Source organism: Lactuca sativa, chromosome 2, assembly GCF_002870075.4.
Source record: "Lactuca sativa cultivar Salinas chromosome 2, Lsat_Salinas_v11, whole genome shotgun sequence".
NCBI lineage: Eukaryota > Viridiplantae > Streptophyta > Magnoliopsida > Asterales > Asteraceae > Lactuca > Lactuca sativa.
Window position 1 is genome coordinate 74,556,102 of NC_056624.2, and position 16,556 is coordinate 74,572,657.

Genomic DNA, 16,556 nt, shown 5'->3' on the forward strand with positions numbered 1-16,556 from the left:
CGGACCGCTCATAGGGTGTGTTGTCCTTCAGCACAAAGCATGACCGCCTCAACCCAAACAACAAGCAAATAACCATGTGTGCATAACTAGCATATACTGTCATATACAAACATCAAATAATCTATCTCATTGATCATCAATCATAGCAATCCTTCATAACTAGAGCATCGACCTAGCAGGTCACTATCATACCAATCCCTACGGATCATAAGAGCATAACATAATATCTATCCTGATTCTGATCTAACAGATCATAACCATAGGTAGCATACCATAACAATAACAAGTAAAGGGCCGGACTTAGTGCCTTAGACCCTATTGATATAGTGAGGATAACTCACCTTGCAGATGTCGGCTTCATAGATAAACTTCAACCCTCGGATCACCGCCACAAACTCCACCACCTATTACCATAGCATAATCATACCCATAAGTTCCCAACCTTTCAAGGTATCCCATAAGCCAACTAATCAAACCCTGATCAAAGTCAAAGTCATTAGTCAAGGTCAACAATCCATGTTGACCCTAACTCGCCGAGTACCCTCGGCTACTCGCCGAGTTCCTTGAAGTACTTGCCCACTTGTCGAGTCACCGGAGTGACTCGTCGAGTTCCTTCGGTTTATGATCGAAACCATAAGGCCACTCATCGAGTTTCCTTCTTGCAACTCGATGGTTACACATGCATACATAAATTGGGGAAACCTCAACCGACTCGTCGAGTTGTTCATCCAACTCGTCGAGTCTACAAAAATATTCATCGGACTCGCCGAGTTGTTCATCCAACTCATCGGGTCCAGGATCATCTTCATGAGACTCGCTGAGTCAACCTTGCGACTTGCCGATTTCCATCAGTCCTTAAGCCACACAGACTCTTTTAAGCCATGCAATGGCTCCAAATTACAGATCCAAGCTTCTAAGGCATGCTTTTCACGTAAAGTTGCAAACTTTACGTGCATGCATAGCTACAAAGGCTCTAAATGTCAAATCCAAGCTCACAATGGGGTTTCATACTAAAAGAGGCTTCATACATGTCCAAATTCGGAGCTTTATGACTCTACACTACTAGAAAAACGGCCTTTTACGACGCTCATTTCGTGTCGTAAAAGGCTCAGACGACGCGCAAATGCGCATCAAGGAAGGCCATGTCATAAAGAGAGACGACGCGCTTTTGCACGTCGTCTATAGACGACGCGCATTTACGACGCGCATTTACGACACGCAATTACGACACGCGTTTACGACACACAATGTGTATCAAGGAAGGCCCTGTCATAAAGGAAGACGACACGCATTCGCGTGTCGTAACCTTACGACGCGCATGTTAATGACACGCAATGCGTATCAAGAAAGCCCCCGTCAAGAAAGGCCATGTCATAAATGAAGATGACACACATTTTTGCGTATCATAATTTTAAATGTTAAAAAAAATATAATTTATAGATTTACTTATTTTCAAATTAAATTTTTATTTAATGTTTCATAATAGAAAATAAAATATCATATACAAAAAATAGAATCCATTGCATAACTTTAATGTCATACAATTCTATTTCTTACAATATATAAATTTGCATCTAATCTACTATGTACATCGAATTCCAACTAACTAAAGTTGCATCTTGCCTTTCATAATTATTTAAGACTAATGCTCCAAACAGCTGATTATATGGATAAGCAGTTGTGCATTGGCCCATCTCACTCAATAATGACTTAGCCAAATTCAACTCCAAGTCTTTACTGCATCTTGCTGATAATGCTACAAGATTTAAATAAAATTCAACTCCAAGTCTTTACTCAATAATCAAAATCCCAAGAGCAACATCCATTGTAGAGGCAAGTTCATTTTCAAAACAAAACATAGTATTTATAATGATAAGGATGTGAAGGGTATATTGTAAAAACTCAGACATGGCTATAATGGAGATAACAGGGATAGATATATATACCTTAAACAAATTAGCTTCCAGATAAGATTGAGAGCTGCAAAAAAAACAAATATATGTTAAGGTAGTATTTGGAGGATGTAATATGATGACATACACGTCCAGAAGGCTATTATCTATGAGCTTGACCAACACCAAGGGCATTATTGGTAGAAATAATGTTACTATTTGTAGGGTTGATAGGGATAATGTCTCCTCACTTTGTTCATGTACTGAAGCTCCCTGTTGAATATATTATATTTTTCTATGCATATGGTAACATGGGGAGGCGTCCTATGGGGGTAGATTTGTCATTTGACATACCGGTGACTGAACTGAAGGTGAAGACAAAGCATTTTCATGAAATTTTTTGTTCATATGAATTCCTTCTACATAGGGCAATTAAGCCAACTAACTTGACTAAGTTGACATGGTTTCGAATTGAAACTATTTTCTAGATGATGAATGGAATATAAATTCAAGTAGGGTTTTGAAGTTTGAACAACAGATATGTTGTTACCTTAACGAGGCCAGGTGGAATTACTAACCATCAACACCAATAGGCCAATGCGGAGCCTTAGCTGCAACATCCAGGCATTGTAGAATTGCTTGCTCTGCCTTAATTATAGATATTGAAAACGCTACACCACAACACAACACAAAGATATTAGCCACTTTTTTGCATCAGAAAACAAAATGAACTTAACAAACCTCCCATATCAAGAGAAGTCATGAATGACCCTGCATACACTGTAACAACAGGTACTCCATGTTCCAGCTGTAAAATAGGAACAACCTTTCCAGCAACAATCATCAGTTCCATTACAAATGTCCTCCCTAATCTGAGATTTACAATTTTCAAATCACAAATCCAATTTGCTAAAAAGAATATACATAATTAGCAATCTTATTTACTTTGAAAAAGATAAAACAATATGCATATAGATAGCTTCTGAGTTCTGACTTCCCTTAAAATGTTAATGTATAGGGTAAGAAACACTTATCAAAAGGCAAGAAGCAACTAAGCAAGAGAGATTACATTGCATACCCGTTAATCACAAGTACAACACAACTCCCACATTTAATTGGAACATAGTTAAGGTTCATATTTAAGATAAAAGTGTCTATTTATTGGTTATGGTTCATATGAGGTGAGATGTCGCTTAAGTGCTTTTTGGATGGAAGAAGTTGAAGGCTCATCAGAAAAGCAGAGATATCACACTCAATGAGAAATATAGTTGGTTAGTAATATATATATATATATATATATATATATATATATATATATATATATATATATATATATATATATATACTTTTTTGTATGTGTCCCAAATTATATAAATTTATTTTATTTTATCCATGAATTTAAGGTTGAATACAAAAAAAAAGTAATATACTTTTATATATTTGTTTTGCATCCAGTTTTGTTTCCGTGTATTTCAAAAATGTACTTTAAAAATATTACACAATTATAGGAATCCTAATTCCAATACAGACAATATTAGTAAAGATGTGTAATGGAAAAAATTGAAGTCAAAAAAGGGGGAAGATGTGTAATTTTTTATATTTTAACTATTACATGGACATTCCGCTTGTAAAAAAGGTTAATATTATAAAAGACCTTATATACTGTGTTTTTTTTTTCTGGATTAAACCTCAACTTTATTTTTTCCTGAAAAATACCTTGCATTTTTCTATGTTTTCCTCTTTGGCCCTTTTAGCAGTTTTTTTTTTTCGAGAAAGCTTGTCAAATGTGAGGGTTTTTTAAGTAAAGAAAATAAAAAGTTGAGGGTTTTTTCGGAAAAAATAAAAAGTTGAGGGTTTTTTCGGAAAAAATAAAAAGTTGAGGGGTTTTTTTGGAAAAATGTGAAAATGCAAGGTCTTTTTCAGGAAAAAATAAATTTGAGGTTTAATCCGGAAAAAAACCCAATATATAAGGTCTTTTATGATATTAACCTGCAAAAAATCCATGTCACAAAATATAAAAAAAATAATAATAAAGAAAAAAAATAGCAGGATATCTTCCCTAAAACAACCAATTCTGCAAATATCCAATAACATGGTAGAACCAATGGTGATCATCTTGCATAATGGAGTGGAGTTGAGGAATTGACATGCCATAAATCATTTATTTATGTCTGTTAAAATACAACTAAGCAGCTGATGTGTCAAAAAATTTAAAAACTTATGCCACATCATACACATAAGTCATAGCAGGTTGCATGAACCATTGTCCTATTTTGAAACACCATTGCATATTATGTATAACAACAAACATTATAAATAAAAAAAAATGTGAAACATTGTTGTATAAATAACTAACTAACCCTAAACAAGAATTAGGAGTCCCTTATAAGTCTTTAGTAGCATACTAATAACTTCCATTCCACCAAGGTTTTTATAACAATTTAGAGGTCACTAGAAATGCATGGAAAATGAAATTCATCATTTACAAGAACCTACTACCATAATACATACCTCAGAAAGAACCATGAGCATCTGATCAATGTACCAAATCTTATCAGGGGAAAGCCTACAACACCAATCAAGAAATGTTATTGTGTGTATGATACTTTCAAAATCATCAAAATATGCTATAACAATATTACATTCACCAAATTAAAAGATAAAAATGAAACCTTCAACTTACTTTTCTACAATGAAAAAATTGAGAAAATTGTTTCAGTAAGATCTCCCTTGAAGTCCTGGTCACTTACATGTAGATAATCAATTAACTCCTTGGTCAAAGGTTTGACATTCGTCTCATTCACCAGAAGATATACAAGTTCAAGAGCTCTTTTACGAATTGAAGCATCTGAATCCTGAATCATAAAGAAGCATTCAGAAACCACAACAAGCTTATATAACTTGATTGATATTTCTTTTTGTTAAGAGAAAAGTTTTACCTTTACACATTCCAAGATTGTTGCACGATGTCTCTGAACTGCTTGATCATCTACTGAAATTGCTTTCATCAGCATGTTCAATGCAACATATCTGCCATATAACAAATCCTAATATTTTAGACCATAATAAAGGGAATACTCATAACACATATTAAGACATAACTCACCTGATATTGTTGTCACGATTAGACAAGAATCTTCCCAATATATTGATTGCAAGAACACATAAACCACTGCTATCTTCAATGCTCATAATGGTTTCTACACATTCATAAAGTATTGCATTCCCTGCATTCTTGTTTGACTCAGTTTTTGTTGCCACCTACACAAGGAATTTCATAAATTCTTATAGTTTTGAATTATATATCACAATTCACAATGAGCTTTATTAAAATAAAAGCTAACCTGGGCAAGAATGTCATTCATGGAATCACTAGCATTAGCATCTCCATGGCCCAAAACAGGCAAAAGGCGAAGCAGTCTTATATGAAGAAAAGGGTCTGCAATACCTGAAACATCATATTCAGGAGCATATGGGTTGTTGACAACATCCTTCAAAACTTTCACCAACACCTCTGTGCATTTCTATACCAAAGGAAGAAAAAAGAAAATATATCTCATCACTAAAATTACTAATTTGCACTTATAGAATCATATGTCAAATAGTTCTTAGCACAAATACACGGTAGAAAGATAAAGAAAGAGAACAAGAACTAGAAGAAGACAATCCCAAAAAATAATAGAGGATCTTTAACAAGATCAAGTATATTTACCTTCCTGAAAAATTCAAGAGCCTCTTCATTAAGGTTACAGAGATCTGTACAGAGCTGGATTGCTGTTAAAAGAACCCCATGATGTTTTTCTTTAAGTAAGGAAACAACAGGGTTGACAAAATTTTCTACAAGGTCAGGGACCTTCTTTACAATCTTTATTGAGCACAATGCTGCCTGTAAATTGTAAGAACTTATGTGAGTATGATTCTTCATATGAAATGTGAGAATTAGATGAAACATCCTTGAGAGATCATGAAATGAAATAAATGTTAACATCAACTTACTTTCTTACGAATATTTGGATCTCAAAATTGCAGCAATCTTTCAACTTCAGGTGCAAGATCACGAGCCATTTCTGCTGAACATATATTACCCAAAGCACAAAGAGCTAGTCCCACAATGTACTGATTGGTGTGGTTAAGATCTCTGCAGATGATGAAAAAAAAAGATTCTCAAGTCAACCATGCTGCTTGAACACAAGATATAAGAAAGATAAGAGTGAAGAAAGACAAGAGCATACTGCTTTAGTGAATTGGTGACAAGCATCAAAACTTCTTGTCTTTCATCAAGAACCAACAGAAGTCCCAGATATCCTATTCTCTTTTCAGGGAATCCAGGAGCTGCTATAAGTTTCAAGCATTCCATTTGGCCAAAATGTGTGGGGTATCCTAACATGTGAATGAACATGAGCTTTGCCAAGTTACGGTGTCTGTAATCATTATCATTATCACTAACTGATGCACGAATAGAAGCACATTCTTTTCTAACAACAGCACGCTCTTCTGCAGCAGTTTTGCAGGCTCGTATTGCCCTAATCATGTCCCTACAGTAGACCAATAATGTTTCATTTACAGTTTTAGACCCAACTAATTAACAGCAAATTACGCATGCGGTATGAAATGTAGTCAAATCTTTTGCAGGTGAAGGATAAACCAAAAAGATGAAAATCTTAAGTAGAGAGACATATGGTTTGCGAGGGATGGTTCATGACAGAGTTCATGGATTATCTTCATACCCAGATTAGGATCTTATAAGTTGGTGATAGTGTCTTACTCATTTGAGTGACCCATCCAATCGGGAAATATATGGATGAATTCCATTAAATGTACGCAAATCAAATGCCCCAACTATTACGAACGCGAACTAACTCTCAATATAGACAACTTGAGATAACGTTAATACAAATTAGGTCAAAATGAAGAACTAGTTCAAAATTGATCACAAGGAAAAGCTTTAAAACATAAGATCAGTTTTAAACAAGCAACTCACCTTAGACGCGTCCCAGACGAAAAGGAATTCATGATTGGTTCGGTTTTGAAACTGCAAGAAAGCTCGATCAGATCCAGAGATGTTTAGTGCAAAAAAAAACTATATAACCGGGTCATAGACCGGTGACTGCAATTATATGTATGTTTGATCAAATCAAGATCTGGGGAAAGGTCAATTACGAGGATCTGAAGAGGAATTTGAGATCTGTAGCCTATAGATGCTAATGCAAACGTGATGATGATGACCAAAAATCTTGATTTCTCTCGCTAAATTCTTCCACTTTCGCTTCGGTGGGAGAGATGTAAGCGAGTATGCATCTATCTTTATTTTTCCCTTTTTGAAAAGCGGAAGACAATGTATAGAATACAAAGCACTTAAATCAAATGAAAGTATGCAACACTGTCTCATTTTATTTCTTTCATTTCTCAAATCGTATTCTTTTATATTTTTGTGAACCTCGACTTGTATGACTGCAAAAAGAAATAAACCATTTACATGAAGGAGCATGCATATGTACAATAAAGTTGAATCAATAAATAGTAATAGTTGAGGTTTACCGAGTTATTTCAGCATGTCACTGTGGCAATATTGGTGCTGGACATACTACAAGAGTTGAACCAGTAGGAACAGGGGAACTGGTTGCTTGACTCAATTCTAAGCAAAATGGACAAATGTGATCCCCATCACAGATAACGATTTTGGAGCCCTAACTTTTGCGTTTTCTTGAATCACCATTCAGGCTTTCTGAATCTTTTATTGGTTCTGAATTTGTTTCTTTATACCGATAGCCTACACAATTTGCATGTCGCAAGCATCACAGACATCACATTGTACCCAAAAAAACTTTGTACTTTGAGATTTCACTTACAGCCCCACACACACAGTCTTTCTTCATTCTTTTGATGTTAGATTTCTTCTCTCCAGCAACTTGTATTGTCTTGTTTCTTATATCATCAACATGTATGTCCGATTTTCTATTGTGCAAATATACAGGCAAGCATCTCAATGGTTTTTCCTAGACCCATTTCGTTTATTGTTTTTGTAGAAACAAATCGGTAAAAACATCAAAAAAGATGTATGAAATATTATAAAACCAATCGGATTCTTCTGGAATTAGGGTTCTAATATGGCTTAAGATATCAGGGAAGAAGAAGAAGAAGAAGAAGTGAAGAAATTGTACGTGTTCCAATAGTGAAGAAATTGTAGGTGTTACACGAAAAATTAAGATATCAGGGAAGAAGAAGAAGAAGAAGAAGAAGAAGAAGAAGAAGAAGAAGAAGAAGAAGAAGAAGAAGAAGAAGAAGAAGAAGAAGAAGAAGAAGAGACTAGATGAATAACGGTAAGCACGACATACCTTAGTGCAACCAGAAGAGAAGAATTAGACCTGCTTCATTGAATAGAATGAGATATTTCTTGAAATCGGACCTAGGGCTTGTAAGCAGAACAAAAAATCATTACAAATCATGCTCAGTAAAGCATACCTTAGTTCAATCCGAGCTAGGGCTTTTAAGGCCCTAAGTCGCCGGCGTTGTGTGGGATGAGAAGCTGTAAGGCCCTAAATCGTCGGCTCTAGGATAGAAGTAGATGGAGCATGTAAGTTCTTCACACTTTCAAGCATAATTGTAACCCAATCGTCGGCTCAAGCATAATTGTAACCCAATCATAGTCACTCAACGCGAAAATATGCGATTTTGGAACGACGTAACTCTGTGGCGAAACCGATAGCAGCTTGGAATGAGATTCAACTAAGCCAAATTCAAGATTCGTGAAATTCAAGGTCACACGAGGCTACATGTTGCCTGAATTTCAGTCTACCGGAGTTCCGACAGATAAGTCCGACTTGTACGCTTTTCGGAATTGTACTTCTTGAGATATTGTCAGGCAAAGAAGGCAAGTGAGGAACGAAGGAAGGAGTGTCGATAACTAGGCAAGGCGACAGTCGAATCTATGGAGGGGGAAGAAAGGATCGTAATTAGGGCAAGAAGGAAACAAAAGTGGAGGATAAAAAAGAAGGCGGGTGTTCAAAATTTTAGGGATTTCATTTTCCCCTATCTACTAAACGCGCTTTTAATTAAAATTATAAAGTGACTCTCATAGAGGATGCCCATTTAAGATACAGCGCCCTCCGTGTTTTTAATTTTTTCTCGTATGACGCTAATTTAAGGGAACGCAATAATGCGTGACCTAAATCCTTAAATTTTTTGAAGAGATGACACTTTTTTACCATGTATTAAATGGGTTTATTTATATGGAAGAAGTCTTATTTAGCATGCTTTTTATGATGCTCTTGTTTTGATTGATATGTTCTTTTAGAAGCACCTGACATGTTGTTCTTGTGTGTTGTTAGATACCTGAATATGATTAATTGCAGATGCTAAGAACAAGTGAGTGAGCAGTTCTTGGGTAAGAAATTAACTCATTGTACAGAAGACGAGAGCCTCACTTAACGCCTTTGACAGGATCAGGATCATGTTGGCAAAGATAAAGCTAACTTAACTTTTAATTTACCAGGATTTTTTTACCTATCTAGGTAGCCATTTTTCATGTTGATACCAGTTTATGCTATAGTTTATCAATTTGGCTGCATAAATTTGTAATAATTTGAATCATGGCTTCATATAATCTAATTTGTGTTCTGGCCATTGTTGGTTGCTTAGAAGCTGCGTGATTTTTGTTTTATTACATTTTTTTTCTCCATATATTAAAGGACATCTTATTTCAAGATTTAAACTTTTGTTTAGGTTGTAACTATTGGAAAAACGTTCTTGATTTCTAGTTTTCTGCTCATGAAACCTGGTAATAACAACTTGAAACATTGATTCCATCCATATAAGGTATAAAATGTTAAATATCAATTATTAAAAAAAATGATAAAAAGTAATTTGACAATTTTCTATAAGACACGAGCAACATATTCCAGCTTATGCTACTAGTTTATATTGGAATTGAGATTGAAATGTACTTTTGTTCTGCTCTTCTTTTTAGAAAATTTGTTTAGTTTAACAAACTTGGTTTATTGAATCAATGCCATATAAACATTCATATATTATTGGCAGGTGGAGTGAATACAACCTATGTTGAAACAAATTGGTATAAACTTGTAGGATTAAATAGTTGATGGTTGTTAAGTAGAGAGGTACACCATTTATATAAAATTTGGTCTGATCGTTTGTATGCTACTTATGCTCATAGTTTTCATGGTTGGTTATTTAGTTCACTAATCTATAAAGAGTAATAACATTAATCATTCTTTAGCAATATTATATAGGATCGATTATTTGGTTAAATAGATTTTATAGTTTTCATCAATATTATATAGGATCGATTATTTGGTTAAATAGATTTTATAGTTTTCATGTTTGATAATCGAAATATGTTGGATAGTTGACTGATAGTTGCAATGGCTAATTGAAATGATTGGATAGTTGCTAATAGTTGTAATTGCTTCTAAGAAACACTTTGTTTTTGGATAGTTAAAGCAAAAAACAAATTAACAATGGTGCATGGTTTTTAAAAACCGAACCCCTGAAAAAAAAAATCGAACCACATATATGCAGTTTAAAAACCAAACCGCAACTACTAGATATTGAACTGCATTCAAAAATTGAAAACCAAACTACAGGAAAAACCGAACCATGCAGTTTTTATAAAGGGAAAAACTGCACCAAAATGATAAATAAACAAAAATGCCAATCAAAATCAACATGTAGTGTTGTATGTATTCTAAAAAAAGTGGGGACAACATAGACTTACCAATTAACCACACAAAGGTAAATCAAAACCATACATGTGTAGGGGTACAACCGTACAAGTTTTTAACCTTTGTGTGGTTAATTTGTATGTGTTTGCTGTCCCTCATGTTTTGGAATAAATGCAACACTACATGTTGATTTTGGTTGACAAATTTTTGTTTTTGTTTTTGTTTATGTTTAATTTTTATTTATTTTTAACTTTTTGGTATTTGGCTTGTTCTGTTTTCTTGAAATTTGGTGTTTTCATTGGTAATGATGATAAAATAAAGTTTGTTTTTTTTCATCACTGATTGTAGTCACTAGCAACATTTAGCTATCTGTTTTATTGTCCAACTGACAAGGAAGTTGGATCTTTTTCCATTTTCCTTATTCATCAATCGGAAATCAAGAAAAACAGTTCACTCTTTTTAAACTATAAATAATAAATTATACTACTCAATAGTGCTAAGTCTAATACCATGCAATAAATTCTTAACCAGCCAGTTTAAACATTACATATTGAGTACTGTTATTTGTGTTTATAAGATATTAAATTTAATACGCAATTAAAATTAGAAATATTGACAGTATTGATAAGTGTATAATCCTAAGGAACATTATACCGATGGTTTATGCAGATCAAGTCAAAGAAGGATGAGAAATTTTGAAATCATATATTGCAATTAAACATATTAGTAGTCTAGTAGAAATCAGTTACAATGAACGAAAACCATTATCCAATGAACTGGTCCAATGATGACCTCTCTATGAAAAAAAATACTAAGCACTACTGAATGTTGAAAAATTGGTCCAGCAATTGCAAATAAAAGTCAATAGTTGTAAGGAATAAGTGAGAGGAGTTTTGAGATATTTAGTAATTTAGTATAAAGTGTAAGTAACAAATTTAAAAAATTAACGTTTGGACTTTTACATCTCTTTTGTACTTCTCTTATTGAACAAGACAAATGTTTCAGTACCAATTGGATCACAAGGGAGGTGAAAGTGAAAACAGAGTTTATTAGTGAGTGAGTAACAGGAGGAATGAGTGATACAACATTATTAACACCTTTGAAAATTTAGTTCGACATAAGTTGCTTCACGCGGTGCTCCCTGTCTAAATATTTCTTTATTTAGCCCTTTGCAACCATAGAAATCTAATTTTCGGATAGATGACATGTTTTTTAACCACTTGGGCAGTTCTCGCATTCTGAATCCACTTATGGTTAATGAAGTCAGTGAGGTGAGGTGTTGTATTTCTTCTGGCATTGACTCCCACTGATTGTCACCAAATAATGTTAACGAGTGAAGGTGGTTCCTTAACTTCTCGATGCCTTGGAGACTTGGGAAAGAATCCAGCTCCTTTGAGAACGGACCAAGTTTCAAGTCATTTAAGAAGGCAAAACAGTCACACATTTCTTGAGCGAAGGAAGTCAGCTTTTCGCAATGGAAAATATACAAAGTCTTCAAAGAATGACACTGGTTGGGCAAATTAGCTATTCCTAAAAGACTAGGACACCTCCAGATAGATAAAGATTCAAGAGATGTAAGGCCTTGTATGCTCTTAATGGACTCCAGACCTGTGCAGTCAGATATGCTTAAGGAAACAAGAGGATGGAGATGGCATTCATCTAAGAGAATAATCTTTGGACAATTCTTGATATTCAATCTCTGGAGGACAGGCGATATCATTTTTGAGCTGTTGGTTGCTCCATCTATCCACTTTTCCAGGCTTTCCATATTATATAGTCTGAGAGATCTCAACGATGGAGACAAAGGCTTCATAGATCCAGTAACATCGGAACTCCTTAAGCATGTCAACGTGTTCATGTTCGCTAACCAAAGATCCTGAAGATGTGGTAGGTGCTCAAGCATTGGAAGAGAGAGGAAGCTACAACAGTTAGATAATGTGATTTTCACCAGCTTGTCAAGGGTCGTCCATTTCCGTTCGATATCGATTGCCACGTTCGTTACTGATGCTGGGTAATCATCACAAGAAAAACTGGGTATTCCTAAAAGACTAGGGCAATTCCAGATATATAAAAATTCAAGAGATGTAAGGCCTTGTATGCTCTTAATGGACTCCATACCTGTGCAGTCAGATATGCTTAAGGAAACAAGAGGATGGGGATGGCATTCATCTAAGAGAATAATCTTTGGGCAATTAGCAATTACCAACTCCTCGAGGACAGGCGAAATCATTTTTGAGCTGTTGGTTGCTCCATCTATCCACTTTTCAAGTCTTTCCATATTCCATAGTGTGAGAGTTCTCAACGATGGAGATAAAGGCTTCGTAGATCCAGTAACATCGGAAGTACTCCTTAAGCTTGTCAAGCTGACCATAGACTCCAACACCAGATCCTGAAGATGAGGCAGGTGCTCAAGCGTTGGAAGAGAGAGGCAGCGCCTACATCCAAATAACCTGATCTCCACGAGCTTGTCAAGGGGTGTCCATTTCCCTTCAATATGGATTGCCATCTTCGTTACCCATTCTGCAAAATTATCACCTGAAAAATTTCTAAATGTCAACTTTTTCACATCTCTAGGGGGTTGCAAGCCTTCCAATACATCCTTGTTGTTTCGGGTAGCATCTTCATCATTGTTCCCACTCCAACTGAATTCAATATTGTATAAGTTTTTCTTTCTACTTAAATTTGCATTGACAGCATCCTCTTTGCTCTCAACATTTTCTAGATTGAAAATACAGAGCGTTCCAGTGAGGTTATTCAAATTGCGTAGCTCTTCAATACCATGTCCCTTCCTTCCAACCACTTTGACGGAAGACAGTTTTCGAAGATAAATCAACTGCCCCAAGATATTGGCAGGAATGTTTGTGTGAGAGATTAGATATTGCAGGCATATCAAATTTCTCATGGTTTCTGGAAACTGCTCAATGTCTTTAGGCAACTTCAGAGTTTGCAAGTGGTATAATTTACCAATAGATTCAGGAAGAACAAGGATTTTCGTATATGTCAAATCTAGATACCTGAGATGCACCAACCCTCCAATTGAATCGTCTAACTTCCCTCTTTTATAACCTTTGAGTTTTAGGACTCGTATGCACTTGAATTGTTGAAATGGAAATTTCTTCTCAATTTCAACTTTGATGAACAATGTATGCAAAGTTCTAGCTACCGGCTTCCTTTCAATGAACATAGAAACCTTGGATTTGAATTCATCATCCTCGATCAGTTCTTGGTAAAAAGAGAGATGTTTAACATGAGGGATACGTGCAATATCATCATTAGTTGCATCCACCAGACATCGGCTTTCATGATTTGAAAGTGATAATGAAAGGTCATGCACCAGATCATGCATGCTACAATGAGTGATGTGACCATGCTCATCCCTTCGAACATCTTGGAACAACGAATTACTTACTAAAATCTGAAAAACATCATTTCCGACATCCTCCATCTCCTTGTTTTTTTCCTCATGAACCAACCCTAAAGCTATCCAAAGTCGGACCAGTTCTTCCCTTTCCATGACCTCGTCTTTCTTAAAGATGGAACAATATACAAAACATTGCTTGACTGTAGAATTGGGGAGATTATCAAAGCTCAGTTCCAAGATCCTTTGAACTTTATTCCCTTCTTCTATATCCCAAACATTGTTGGTTTTGATGGACAACCACTTCTCTGGATCAGTGTCATTTGCCAACATGCCACCTATTACATTTAATAACAATGGTAAACCACAACATTTTTTCACAATCTCACGCCCTATCGCTTCTAGTTCTGGAGGCGGTGATTTTCCTGGCACAAATGCTCTTCCTCTAAAGATTGACCAACACTCATCATTGGAAAGACCTTCTAGATTACACGAATCCCTGATCATATCATGAGTTCCGATTGCAAGTTTTCGTGTAGTGATAAGAATGCCACTTCCATTTTGTGAGTTTACATATAGCATTTCTTTCCTAAAATCTTCCCAATATTGCCTCTCTTCGACCCAAACGTCATCCAAGACAAGCAGATATCTTTTTGATGCCAACAGCTCTTTAAGACTATCAATTAAATAGACCTTAGTGTGCAACTGAGGTTCCTTGCCAGCAACAGATTCGTAGATCATTTCGAGAAGTTTGACGATGCTAACTTTAACCGACACACACAACCATTTTCTCACATCAAAATACTGCTCGATTTTTTCGTCATTGTAAACCAACTTCGCCAAAGCTGTCTTCCCAATACCACCCATTCCCACAATGGGCAAAATTGTAAGTTCTTCTTCCTTTCTTGACTCGGTTAATAGCTCTACGATTCGTTGTTTCTCATCATCCCTCCCAAAAATTTGGAATTTTTCTGGATAAGGTACAGTCTCCCGATCTAGATCTGGAACAGTCTCCCGATCTGGATCTGGAACAGTGCCAGCAGGCTGTTGATCAATTTGTAGTTGTAAACCGTTTGCATTCTTAAATATTTCATCCAAGTCTTCATTAATTTTTTCGATTTTATGACCAATTTCATTACGAAATGAAAGCTTTTTTAAGCTTGGAAGACAGGCTACCTTTCTTGCCACCTGATCTTGTTTCCTTATCTGACGCCTTAAAATTTCATAATCAACCTCGTCCAACACATCGTCAGCTTTGACCACTGCTTCTTTTAGTTGTTTCAACCACGCCCTCACAGCCTCTGTTTCCTTTCGTTTCTCTGCATCGCGCAATCTGGCCCGAATCAGCTCCAATTTTTGGTGGAGGCTGTTGAGCTTTTCTTCGTAATTCCAAGCAGTGGCGATTTCGCTGGCAGCGATAGTCAACACCTTTTTCAGTATCCCCTCCGCAGCAATAGTGACTAAAGCTTCGGCCATTTTCACTGTTAACAAAATGAGAGAGAGAGAGAGAGAGAGAGTAGTTACAAATAGATTTCTAACGTTATCCAGATTCGTGGTAGCAAATAGATGTAGTTACAAATAGATTTCAACGTTATCTAGATTCGTGGTAGCAAATAGACATGAGGGAGGTGTGGGTGGCAAATTCTCTTATTTTTAATATCATTTCCCTCATTTTTCTTTTCTTTATCTAAACTTACCTAAACAAATAGATGGAAAAATTTTCTTACTATTTTTCTTAAATATATTTTCTATAAATATTAGGAAATTAAAAACCATGGGTTTTGATATATTTTTTTTATAATTTTTAGAAGATATACAATTTAATAAGGTATTAAAAAAAAATAATAAAAAAAAATTTGATCAATAGGAATAGGAGAGAGAGTGAGGGAATGAGCTCCCTCACCACCTTTCTCTCACTCAAAGTGCGGTGTTCAACTGAGAGGAAAAGTTTCAATCACCATTTCCCTCGTCAACACCGTCCAAGCCTTATAAATATCGTTTTCACTTTAAGACCGAAATATAGGTTGTTTTTATCGTGCCATGTTACAATATACACAGAAGAAAGCATCAACACACACACACATACAAAAGTTAATATGCAAAAAGTAAACTATAGCCACTTTCAGGGATAGTTTTAAGGGTTCCCGGTGTGGCACTGGCAACCCTTAACTTTTCTGGCCGCAATGTAAAATTTTTTGATTTTTCGATTTTTTTAAACTATTTTTCATGTATCGACAACACATATTCATCCCGGCAACACCTACTATGTATTCCTGCGTCCGTCGCTGACCACTTTTTGATGTTCTTATACAAATCCATATTCATGGCTATATTTTGAGATCAGACAAGTAAAACGAAGAGGCATAATGGATTCATTATTTAAGTTTTATTTTAGAATCTATAACGGGATTGGACCAACAAATGAATGGATTGTATACACTAAGCACACATAATACAAATCATTACCAATATCTAAATATATACTTGTAAAAATATTTCCTGTACGTAGAGTTCTATCCCTTTCATTCGTCTTCTTTGCAAAGAAATGATTCGAAATTTAGAAGATCAAATTTAGTAGTTGTGAAGAAAAAATGTAATAACCATAAATTTTACGCCAAATTTAAT

The 16,556-nt window shown here is 35.3% G+C and overlaps 1 protein-coding gene and 1 pseudogene across 1 annotated transcript; both read right to left on the minus strand.

The window, feature by feature from the left end:
- Window positions 1-1,483: 1,483 nt before the first annotated feature.
- Window positions 1,484-8,927, minus strand: LOC111880101 (AP-1 complex subunit gamma-2-like; annotated as a pseudogene).
- Window positions 8,928-11,451: 2,524 nt separating this feature from the next.
- Window positions 11,452-15,472, minus strand: LOC111880091 (putative disease resistance protein RGA3). The gene has a single exon (XM_023876496.3). It carries the CDS (start codon window positions 15,405-15,407, stop codon window positions 11,664-11,666), a length of 3,744 nt encoding a protein of 1,247 aa, XP_023732264.1. The 5' UTR covers window positions 15,408-15,472; the 3' UTR covers window positions 11,452-11,663.
- Between the last annotated feature and the right edge of the window lie 1,084 nt (window positions 15,473-16,556).

What these genes read in the sequence shown, in the direction of transcription:
- LOC111880091 (XM_023876496.3), bottom strand. Translation starts at nt 15,407, where the DNA reads ATGGCCGAAGCTTTAGTCACTATTGCTGCGGAGGGGATACTGAAAAAG.